The sequence below is a fragment of the Dromiciops gliroides genome, chromosome 2, assembly GCF_019393635.1.
Source record: "Dromiciops gliroides isolate mDroGli1 chromosome 2, mDroGli1.pri, whole genome shotgun sequence".
Classification (NCBI taxonomy): domain Eukaryota; kingdom Metazoa; phylum Chordata; class Mammalia; order Microbiotheria; family Microbiotheriidae; genus Dromiciops; species Dromiciops gliroides.
The window spans coordinates 648228339-648240601 of record NC_057862.1 but is presented as its reverse complement, the minus strand read 5'-3'; the positions used below and the strand labels follow the sequence as shown (position 1 = coordinate 648240601).

Here is a 12263-nt window from a genome sequence, read left to right as displayed (position 1 = left end):
TTTCTTTTTCCATTTCTGGAGAGCAATCTAAGCAGTTGTTCACAGAGGCCAGCCTCATACCTGGCTGCTGGGAGCTTAGTTATAAACGATTCCCAAAGGGAGTGAAGCCAGCCCCAGGAGAGGCAGAGTATGAGGAAAAGAAATGAGCAGGAGGATGCCAGCCCCCATGAAGTAGTAGTGTAAGACCTTAGGCAAGTTGCTTCTACAAAGTAGAAGGAAGGTGACCCGAGAAGGCAGGACACAAGCAAATGGGCACGGGGTTGTTCTCTCCTGCAAAAAGTAGCACCCCCCGTGTACTACCCCTGCCTCCTTCACAAGATGGAGGATGGCACCTTCCATCACGGGCTTACCAGAAGAAGCAAATGTGAATCGTCTTGGATATGGGCACCTTTGGTGGGACTGAATTGCGCCCTTTTTCCCCCCTTTCCTCCAGAATTCAACCCTGACCATTGAGGAGTTGCCATTCCAAACTCAAGAAGCCACAAACTTTCCTCTGCGGCCATTCGTCATTCCCTCCTGAAGGTAAAGACTTCTGATCGCCTTTGTTGCTAGGGAAGGGCAAGACCCGCCTATCCCTCTCAATTTTCTATCTGTCTGTCTGTCTATAGTTGTATATGTATGTGAACAGGCATGTATGTATGCATGCATGCACATATATGGGTGTGTGTACATGTGTGGTATATTGTGTTGTGTACTACGTATGTGTATTTTGTAGTGTCTGCTCTATTGATGCCCCTACCCTTTTCTTTTTTTGGACTTCACTTTCACTTTCCAGGGACTCCATCCCCCAACACGCACATATCATGTCTCCCTCACTCCTCACCTAGAGTGCACCACTTCTCTGCCAAGAGAGACGAGACATGATTTGTGATCAGTTTCCTCTGAATCACAATTGGTCACAGACGACTCCGATGCCTTTCAGTATCATTTGTTATTTTAACAGGTGTAGCGGGCACTGTGAAAATTAAATGAATCCATGAGCATTATTTAAGTACTTACTATGTTAGCCCAGGAACTGGGCTAAGTTCTGGTGATAGAAAAAGAAAACTCAGTCTCTGTCTTATACTAGGAGAAAATATACATAAATAGGGCCAGACGAGGGGATGGATGATGTCATTGGAGAGGAAGGATCTAGCTAATGGGGAGGGGACTGAGAAGGGCCTCCCTCAGAAAGGAGAATTGGAGCTGTGTCTTGAAGGAAGCCCAGGATTCCATGAGGCTGAGAGGAGGAGGACATGAGGGACGGTCAGGGCAAAGTCACGGACCTGAGAGATGGGCCTTATTATACAGCAGGAGCAGCAGGCTCCTGTTGGACCCTAGAGTATGCGGAGGGAAGAAGATGTAAGACAGGAGAGCTGGGAAATTGTCAGGTTGTAAAAAGCGGGGTGGGGGGTGTTCTTCTTGCTCCTCCTTCCTCCCCCTCTTCTTCCTCCTCCTCCTTCTTCTCCTCCTTCTTCTCCGTCTCCATCTCCCTCTTCGTCTTCCTCTTCATTTTCTTTGTCCTCAAAGAGGGCCAATGACATCACAAAGCGTTTAGATTAACTCAAGAATAATGATCAAGGTAGAGGATTGGAATGTGGGGAAAGCCAGAAGATTTCAAGAGAGCATATTGTAAATAAGCTTTAGTGCCAAACCAATGACTTTATACTTGATCCCAAAAGGTAACAGGGTAATTACCCGATGCTGCAGTTTATTGGGATGTGACATGGTCAGACCTGAACTTTAGGAAAATCCCTTTGGCCATGAGTGGAGGATGGATTTGACTGGCAAAAGACTTGAGGCAGGGAGACCAATTAGAAGACTTGCAGTTCTAGGTTGTGTTCTATTCATTCTAATAAGTCATAGTTGCTTCAAACCAATTGCAACCAGTGGGAGCTACTGAAGACCTTTTTTAATGGGTTTGACCCAACACAGACCCAGTCCCTGCCATTGCCCTGAGAAGGCTTTGTTGTCTAACATTTGGCTCCTTCATCTGCTGGGATACTCCAGACTCGCTTTTTAGAAATCATAGCACCATTGGATATAGCTATGGAGAGGACTTTAGAGATGGTCTAACCTATCTCCCTCCTTTTACAGATGAAGAAACTGAAACCCCCAGAAAATCATCTTGCCTTAGGCCGTGTGATTCTGGCTTGGCAAATCACTTAAGCTCTGTGTGCCTCAATTTCTTCAACTTTAAAATGAGGATCCAAATAGCCCCGACCTCCTGAGGGTTGTTGTGAGGATCAAATGAGATAATATTTGGGCTTTTTCTTTATTTTTTCCCACTCTTTTTAAAATGTTTTTCTCAATTACATATAAAAGATGTTAACATTTGGTTTTTTTGAAATTTTTGAGTTCCAAATCTTCTCCCTCCTTCCCCTCCCCCCTCCTTGAGAAAACAAGCAATTTGATATAGATTCTATGCGTTCACATGTATAAACATGTGAACATGTATAATGTTTATCAAATTGCTTGCCTTCTCAATGAGATTATATTTGCAAAGCGTTTAGCACAGTGCCTGGCACATAGTAGGGACTTAATAAATGCTCATTCCCTTGCCCTGAAGACACCCAGGTCTTAGGTAGCAGAGAGATGAGATCTTCTTCTAACTCCATTCCTTCCCATTTTTCCATCCTTTCTTGATCTGGCCAGGGAGGGTCCTGCCTCATCCTCTGTGTCAGTGTCCTATTGGGCTATACTAAAGATGTAAGGAGTTTTCAGAATTCTAAAGGCTACAACATTCCATCTGGCCTTCCAAATTTGCTTTGGCCCCACCCACATTCAATAGGACCTTCTAGGTGGTCTTAAGGAGACACTGATTTCAGCTTGAGACATATAATGTGCTCTTAGGCACAGATCCACCATGGAAGTTGTCCAGGGTCCCATCCCAAGGGTGCCCCTTCATCTTTTCCTTTTGTTTTCAGGGAAGCTCCTCACCCACATTTTTCCCCCTCCAAGGGCTCGTCTCCACCACCGCTAGCTGTGGCTCTGTTTTGCACACGCGCTGGGTTCCTCCCTCGTTTTTTCTCCTTCCTGCACACACACCCACTCACTGCCTTGCTCACACACTCATAAGCCGAAGGCAAAGCTGGAGCTGTTTGCAATAAAGTGAGGGTTTAGGCCCATCTGGTAATCATTTGCAATTCATTAAAACCCTTCCCTTTTCTCCTTTTCTTCTTTTAACTTAATGCTGAGTCTGCCTCCTCCCCATCTTTGGGGACACACAACGCGCTAGCATTTCTGTCAGATCAAATATTTACAGCAGATGTTCTGGGTCTGGCTTCAGCTGCCCTTGTTTATCAGAGGAATAGAGGAAGGGAAAACAATCTTTTGCATCTTTATTATTCTTTCTCTTTTTCTCCTGACCCCCTTCCCCTCATCAGTTAGGGCTTCCCATGACTTCCCAGCCCGCTCTCAGCAGGACCTCAGAAATACTCCAGGTCCCCCTAAAAGGCCACCGCCATATTCCTTCCTCTTTGTACAGGAAGCATGTCAGAGAATCCACGCCAGCTGCTAAAGTGGCAAGAGCTGGCTGAAAAGACCTGAAGGTAGGGCAGGGGAAAGGACATTCATTGCCACCCTGAGCATCAACCCTATCTCCAGTGATCAGCACAGAGTCTGGCTTGCCCCATAGTAGGGTTTCCTAGCCCACAGTAGGTGTATCACGGTTTGTTTCTTGACTTGACTTGACTGATGCTTCCTCTACTCCTATATGTGACCCTTAAGCTCCTGTGCCTCAATGTCCCCATCTGTAAAAAGAACACAATGATGTCACAGGAGCTTTCTGGCCTTTGGGCTTTCTTCCAGACATACATTAGCTAGGCTAAACTCGGCTTTCCCATGTTGACCTTCTCCAGAAGTTGTCAGTTGCCCAGGGCTATGACACGCCCAAGGGAACAGACAAGAAGGAGCTGTATTTCACCCCATGTGGCTCTATGGGGGTGAAACCATGGTTAGGCAAAGACAAAACAAACAACTACCACCACAAAATGTTTCCAGTTGTGTTGTCAGAGCCTCTTTGTAAACTCACTGTGGGCTCTGTCTGGGATCCTGGTCCCTGCCATCACTAGCTGAGTCCCCTCGCAGTCCTCCTAGTAGAGGATGTCTTCATGTGAGCCACCCTTCCCCCCTTTCTGCCACCAGCCTAGACCCTAGTTTCCCGGGCATAAGTGACTCCTCTCATCAGAGGGCTCCTCTTGCCATAGATAGGGTCCGAAGGGCAAGGCTACCCAGGCCTCACCAAGTGCCCCCTCCCCTTCCTGTAGCGTGGCAAAATGCGGCATTCCGTGCCAACCTCCCCATCTTGGCCCTGCGGGAAAGGAGGGTTTTTCACTTCCCTGCGAGGGGGACCCAGGGGATCTCCAGGCAGACGCGGTTTGCCTTCTGACCTGAAGCCCAAGGCCTGGCCTTGGATGTCACGGTCCTCCGCCCTCTCTTCCCTTCCCCCCGCTGCCTGCCCCGGGTTCCCTTCCTACGTGTTTTAGGTTTGCCTCGGCCCATCCCTTTTCAGAAAGTGCCTCATTGAACACGTTTGTTGAATGGAGTTTGCCTTTCTGGAGCCAGGGAAATCACTTTACACGAGTTCCCCGGTCCCCTTGCTTCAGTTGGCCACCCTGTTTCCAAGCTGTTTCCAGCCAGGGATCCAGATGCTTTTTCTATTATCCTAACGGCAACCAGCCGGCCCGGTTTTGTTTCCATACTCTCTCTCTCCTAATTATTATTAGTCCTATTCCTCCCCTTTTTAGTGGCAAAAGGGGAGGCTGGTTAGGAGACAAGGAGATGGGGGAGAGGGATGGAGGATGTTTTGTAGCCTTCAAATCCTACAGTACCACATTTCCTCAGCTCACACTCTTAACAGGTTCAACAGATGGAGGTTTGGCTGGCGTTCAGCTATCTAAATAGAAAAACAGGAACCAGGCAGGGAGAGCAGCTTGACAAAAATGCATTCTGCCGCTTAATCGGCTCTGGGCTGGATGCTGCCATGGGGAGGCGGGGAAGAGGCGCTTTGGAAGTCATGAGAAAGTTAAAGTCTGTGTGGGGGCTGGGAGAATTTATTTATTTACAAATACTTAAAAACCACTGACTCTTCCACATGGCCTTCTTCTCTTCCCAGGCCTGCCTCACCTACCCTAGAGGTTGTTTCTCTGCTAGTGCCTTCCCCAGAGCCTAGCTGGGTGGAGGGCCTGGAAGGGGGGGGACAGGGGCTGCCCTGGGAGGACCATTTGATGATCTGGTAAGGAGAGGCATAGCTTGGAGATTTCTATCCTCTCTGGGGGAGTGGGTGGGGAAGGACTCAAGAGGTCTTGGGAAACACGCAGGCAGAGAGCCAGACCCAGGGCTGGGGGAGGAAGAAGGATTGTCCTGGGTGGTAGGCCTCCAGAATTCTCTGTGCTGTGAGCACAAACCCATGGCAATAATTCTTCACCTGGGAATCCCCCAGTTTTGGTAGAAGGCTCTAGGAAGGGCCCAGAGGGGGTCTGTAATATGTACGCAGAAGGTAGGAGGCCTCAAGGTGGCTTTATGTCGTTTGATCGGTGCCAGCAGCTCTCATGTTCTGTCCCCCCAGAACGACTCTGGGACCAGGAATCGCCTTGGCCTCTCCCCCAGACTGGGAGAGAGGAGTAGCCACTAGAGGACCCCACTTAGTCCTCACCAGAAGAAGAGGTTGCCAGCCACGACCAGCACAGTCACTCACATATTCATTAGATGCCAGAGCTAGAACTGGAGATTTTTGCTTGGAGGGCAAGCAGCGAAAAACCTCTCAGTTTAGTTGGAAGTAGGAACCCAAAGATGCTGCGAGGCAGCTGGGGAGGGGGAATAGGGATAGGCCAGGGAGGAGAACCCTTGAGATATGGACATGCCATGGTAGCAATGTAGGGGGTGGGGAGAAACGGCTAAAAGAATAATAAACTAGGGACAGCTAGGTGGCGCAGTAGATAAAGCCCTGGCCCTGGATTCAGGAGGACCTGAGTTCAAATTCGGCCTCAGACACTTGACACTCACTAGGTGTATGACCCTGGGCAAGTCACTTATCCCATCAAAAAAAAATAAATAAACTAGGGGCAGCTAGTGGCACAGCAGATAGAACACCAGCCCTGGAGTCAGGAGGACCTGAGTTCAAATCCCGCCTCAGACACTTGACACTTAATAGCTGTGTGACCCTGGGCTAGTCATTAACCCCAATTGCCTAACACAAAAAAAAATAATAATAAACTAGCAGTTCTTGCTAACTGGATACTAAGGTCAATGGTTTTTATGCTGTTGCAAGTAATTTTAGCAACCCTCTCCAAGTTTTGGCACCCTGAGGCAAGGCCCCACTTGCCCCACTTTAGTTATGTTTTATTACTTACTAATACAAAGCCTGTATTGGGGACCATGAGGTATATGGTTGGCCATATAGCCCAATTCATGTTGAACAGGAATCCCAGATATAGGTTTCCAACAAATGGTCATCTAGCTTCTCCTGAAAATTTTTTTTTTTTTTTTTTTTTTAGTGAGGCAATTGGGGTTAAGTGACTTGCCCAGGTCACACAGCTAGTAAGTGTTAAGTGTCTGAGGTCGGATTTGAACTCAGGTACTCCTGACTCCAGGGCCGGTGCTCTATCCACTGCGCATCTAGCTTCTCCTGGAAATCTTGTAATAAGGAGGAAATCTCCCAAGATAGTCCACTTTTGGACAGTTCTCATCTCTAGGAAGCTTTTCTTCCTTGAAACCCAAACCAGCCTCTCAACTATACTAATTCAAACAAATCACCATGAATTAAGCACCTGGAGAGACACAGACAAGAGTGACCGGGTCCCCTCTGACATTCTGCCATTGCCCATTGTTCCTGGTTCTGCCCTTGAGGGCCAAGCGGGGTAAGTTTGAATCAGCTTCTATGGGAAAGCCCTTTAAATACTTGGAAACAAGCTCTCGTGATCTTCCCCCTATTCGCCTGCCTTTTGGTGTCTTTTCTTCTCTTGGCTCAATGCCCCCAGTTCCTTCTATCAATCTTCAAGCGATATGACCTCTAGCCCGCTCACCATGCTGATTGTCCTTCTCTGGACAAGTTCCACCTTGTAATGCCCTTCCTGAAGGGTGGTCTGACCAATATAGAGTCATTCTTTTTTTTTTTTTTTGGTAGCAATTGGGGTTAAGTGACTTGCCCAGGGTCACACAGCTAGTAAGTGTCAAGTGTCTAGATGGGATTTGAACTCAGGTCCTCCTGACTCCAGGGCTGGTGCTCTATCCACTGTGCCACCTAGCTGCCCCTATAGAGTCATTCTAAACACTAGGTAGGCAAACTCTCAATGCAGCCTAGGATATTTTGGTGTGGTTCAGTCACATCCCACTCTCTGTGACCCCATTTGGGGCTTTCTGGCAAAGCTTCTGGACCAGTTTGCCATTTCCTTCTCCAGATGAGGAAACTGAGACAAACAGGGTGAAGCGACTTGCCCAGGGTCACAGCTAGTGTCTGAGGCTGGATTTGAACTCATGATGATGAGTCTTCCTGACTCCAGGCTCAGCACTCCATGCACTATGGCGCCACCTAGCTGCCATAGAACTCTATTTACCTTTTTCAGTTGCTGAATTTCCCTTTGTCTTGTAATCTACTCTAACTCCTAAATATCTTTTACCCAAATATTGACTTTTTTTTTTCATGTAAGTATACAGTTTTCCATTCATCTCTATAGAATTTCATCTTGCTTATTTGGTCCATCATTTTAGTCTGTCCAGACTCTGTCATATAACATATTAACTATCCCCCAGCATTTAGTGAAATTTCACTTAAGACCTCCCTCTAAGTCATCATCAATCAATTAATGGCCACACCCTGAGTCTAGTCATTTAAACAGTTCTGATTTCCATCAGTGTCTGATCTACATCTTTCCATTCTTGTCCACAAGGATAGTTTGAATAATAGATGTATCTTAAATGAGTAACCAAGAGCAAATCATTCAGTATCTCTGAGTCTCAGTTTTTTTATCTATAACAATTAATTAAGAAGCATTTGTTAGGGGGCAGCTAGATGGAGCAGTGGATAAAGCACTGGCCCTGGATTCAGGAGGACCTGAGTTCAAATCTGACCTCAGACACTTGACGCTAGCTGTGTGACCCTGGGCAAGTCACCCTCAATGCCCTGCAAAAATAATAATAATAATAATAATAATAATAATAGAGTTGTTATGAGGATCAGATGAGATAATATATATGTACACATATAGATATAATTTGTAAATAACTATATATAAATACAAAAACCTTGGCCAATCTTAAAGCAGTATAGAAATGTCAGCTGTTATTATGTTATTATTAAGAGCAGCACAGACAAGTATCCCAGGAGTTCACAGATCATACAGATGGATCTTTGGATAAGCTTTTTGGAGGAAGCAAGAGCTGAGATGGGCCTGTCTTTGCCTCTTTTCATATCTCCAGGGCTTAGCACAGTGCTTGGCACATAGTAGGCATGTAACAAATGCTTATTGATTGACTGAACAGTAGAGAGGATTTTGATAGGTCATAAATGGGTGTAGGGTACAACATTCTAGAATAGGGAAATGATGTGAGCAAAGGCATATGGAGGTTGGAGGGTAGGCAGGGAAAGGAGGTTCTTCCAGAAGTCTCATGTCAGATGAATTATGATCAGTTTTCTCATCTGTAAAATGGGGATAACAATAGCACCTACCCCCACCCTCCCCAACCCCCACCGCCACCAGGCTTGTTTTAAGGACCAAATGAAATAATTGTAAAGTGCTTGGCACAAAGTAAGCTTTATATAAATGTTTAGTGGTGGTAGTAGTAGTAGTAATACTAGTAATAGTGATAGTAGTAACAATTGTGGTAGTAGTGATGGTAGTAGTAATAGTAGTGGTAGTAATAATAGTAATGCCAGTAGTAGTGTGAGTGGTGTTAGTAGTAGTAGTAATGGTAGTGATAGTCATAACAGTAATAGTAGTGGTGGTAGTAGTAGTAATGGTAGTAGTAACAGTAGTAGTAATGCTACTAGTATTAGTGATAATAATAGTAGTAATAGTAGTGGTAGGAATAATAGTAATGCCAGTAGTAGTGTGAGTGGTGGTAGTAGTACTGTGGTGGTAGTAGTAGTAGTAATAGTAATGGTAGTAGTAATAGTAATAGTAGTAGTAAATGCTACTAGTATTAGTGATAATAATAGTAGTGGTTATAATAGTAGTAATACCAGTAGTAGTGCTAGTAGTGGTAGTAGTAATAGTAATGGTAGTGGTAGTAGTGATAGTAGTGAAACTGGTAGCAGTAGTGATAATAATAGTAGTAATACCAGTAGTAGTGTGGCAGTAGTAGTGCTGGTAGTAATAGTAATGGTAGTGGTAGTCATACTGGTAATAGTAACAGTGGTGATAGTGGTGGTGGTGGTGATAGTAGTAGTAGAATCACTAATGGTAGTAGTAGTGGTATTGGTAATGATAATAGTAATCAAGTTCTCTAGGGAAACCAAAGCATGAAGTAGTAGAGAGACCCTTAGAATTGCAAGATAGAGAGATGAAAGGGAATTTAAAGATTATCTGGTTGAAACCCTCATTTTATGGGGCAGCTAGATGGTGCAGTGGTTAAAGCACTGGCCCTGGATTCAGGACTACCTGAGTTCAAATCTGGCCTCAGACACTTGACACTTACTAGCTGTGTGACCCTGGGCAAGTCACTTAACCCCCATTGCCTCACTAAAAAAAAAAAAGAAAGAAAGAAACCCTCATTTTACAAGAAAAGAAACCAAGGCCTAGGGAGGGAGATTGACCTCCCCTACCACTACCTCCCCATCAGTGAATTGAACCCTCTTCTCTTCCACAGGCAAACCTGCCCTTGCTGCAGCGGGAACTCCTCCACTGTGCCCGCTTGGCCAAGCAGACCCCAGCCCAGTACCTGGCCCAACACGAGCAGCTCCTGCTAGATGCCAACGCTTCTTCTCCTATCGACTCCTCTGAGCTTCTCCTGGAAGTCAATGAGAATGGCAAGAGGAGGACACCAGACAGGTGAGAGGGGGCATCCCCTCTGTAGTTCTGAAACGGGGGAAGAAGGAAAAGAGTTGGGCGTGGACAGGTCAGTCATTGCTCCAACTCAACTCAGCATTTTTAAATGTACATTTCAGCTCAAGGGAAGAGGCAGTGTGGTTCAGTGGAATGAACACTGACCTGGAGTCAGAGGACATGAGTTCTAATCTCACCTCTGTTATTTTCTAATCATTTCACTTCCCTGGGTTTTGGTATCTTCATCTGCAAAATGAGGCAGTCAGGCCCAAGGTCTGTTCCAGCCCTAAATCTATGATCTAGAGACATCAAGATAGAACAGTGGGATAGAGCACTGGGCCTGGAGTCAGGAATCAGACACTTAACTAGCTGTGTGACCTTGGGCAAGTCACTTAACCTGTGTGTCTCAGTTTCCTCATCTGTTCAGCGGGGATAATAATAGATAATACTATATCTGTAAAGCACTTAGCACAGTGCCTGGCATACAATGCACACTATTTAAATATCTGTTATTATTATCATTATTATCCCCACCTTTCCACATTACAATTTATCTGGGACCAGTCATGGTAAAGGACAAGTGAATTATAAAGCGGACTGGTTAGTCTTCTTTTACACTTCAGAGAGCACAAGACCAGGAAAGAACAGGCTGGTTTAAGTTGAACACAGAAGCCCTGAGTTCAAATTCCATCTCTTCCATTTACTAGCTGTGTGACTTTAGTCAAGTCACTTCACTGAGCCTTGGTTTCTTCATTTGTGAAATTAAAAAGTTGACTTAGACGGTCCCTCAAGTTTCCCTATTTTTGGAAAGCCTGGCCTTTTATGCTAATCATTATCAGGTCTTAAAAGACCCCCCCACCTTACCACCCCCCCAGGAGCCCTCCCAAAAGGCACATGGCCAATTGAGGGTAAATGATGGAAAGTGGAGGCAAAGGATGTTTTGGGTAGATAAGGGTGTTTCTTCTAGAAAAGGTCAGCCTCCAGGTAGTGAGGCTTTCTCACCTGGGATGGTCTGAATGCCAGAGGGGATCCCCAGAGCCTACAAGGGGCCTCTCTGCCTGAGAGCTGAGTGGTAGAGAGTGGGGGTAGGGTCACCAGGACCTGGGCCTTCCCTGCAGGGTCACAGAGGTAGCTGTCCCCAAGTAGCACATGCTACAGCTCAAAGCCTAGAAGGGTGTCTGGTTACCAGCGGCGGAGCGGCTCCCTCTCCCTGGCTCCCTCCCATGGAGGGTCAGACTTCTTAATGAAGACCTGTATCTCATAAGCACCAGGGAGCAGGGTTTTATTGAGGCTGGCCCACCCCCTGCCCTGGCCCCTGACTAGGGGACAGACCAGAACTGCTGGGCTGGTTTGACCAGGAACATGATTCACATATTTCTCTCTCTCTCCCTCCTTCCCTTCTTCCTTCTCCTCCTTCTCTTCTTCCTTCTCCTCTTCTTCCTCACCTCCTCCTCCTCCTCCTCCTTCTCCTCTTCTTCCTTCTTCTTTTTTTCCCTTCTCCCTCTCCCTTCTCCTCTTTCTCCCTCTTTCCTTGTCTCTTTATTTCTCTCATTTGTTCTCCTTCATACCTCTTATCTTGGCCTGCACCTGCTTGTTCCTGTGTCTGCTTCTGCCATCTTGGCCTCTGTTCATCTATTTGCCTCCCTTCACACTGGGCCAGGACCAAAGAGAATGGGTTAGACCGAGACCCACTACACCCCGAACACCTCAGTAAACGGCCATGCACCCTGAGCCCCGCCCAGCGGTACAGCCCTAGCAATGGGCTGAGCCATCAACCCAATGGGCTGCCCCACCCTACACCTCCCCCACCTCAGCACTACCGCCTCGAGGACATGGCCGTGGCCCACCACTACAGGGACACGTACCGGCCCCCTGACCCCCGAGAGCTGCGGGAGCGCCATCGGCAAGTCGGTGAGCAAACCCCACGTGCCCTCCATACCCTGGGCCAAGGGTAGGGGCTTGGCTGGGGGTGAGGGAGGGCTTCCTGGGGAAGAGACGGCCCTCTGGGGTACATAGAATAGGAAGCACCCAGATGAGAAGGAAAGAAAGGAAGGTCACTAAAATGCTTAGGACCCCAGAAGGGATGAAACAGGAGGGAGAAGCTGCCAGGGGGGTGAAGGAAAGACCCTGATGTTGAGTGTTGTCCTTTGTATAAGAAATAAGACCAGAGTCCAGGATTCATGAGTGCCCAGGAGTATAGTATCTCTGAGCCCTGCCAGAAATCGGCCAACCTTCTACCTGCTGTAATAAAAGAGAATCCCTTAGGAACAGAATCAGAAGTGCAGCCCACGGAGGAAGAGC

The 12263-nt window shown here is 46.8% G+C and overlaps 1 protein-coding gene across 1 annotated transcript in view; it reads left to right on the top strand.

Annotated features, from left to right (window-relative positions):
* Positions 1–12263, top strand: part of CBFA2T3 (CBFA2/RUNX1 partner transcriptional co-repressor 3) — a 40585-nt gene that overhangs the window by 17673 nt on the left and 10649 nt on the right. The window contains 3 exon segments of the mRNA XM_043983368.1: positions 434–515; positions 9779–9968; positions 11623–11873. Of these exon segments, the coding sequence (XP_043839303.1) occupies positions 434–515; positions 9779–9968; positions 11623–11873 (523 nt within the window).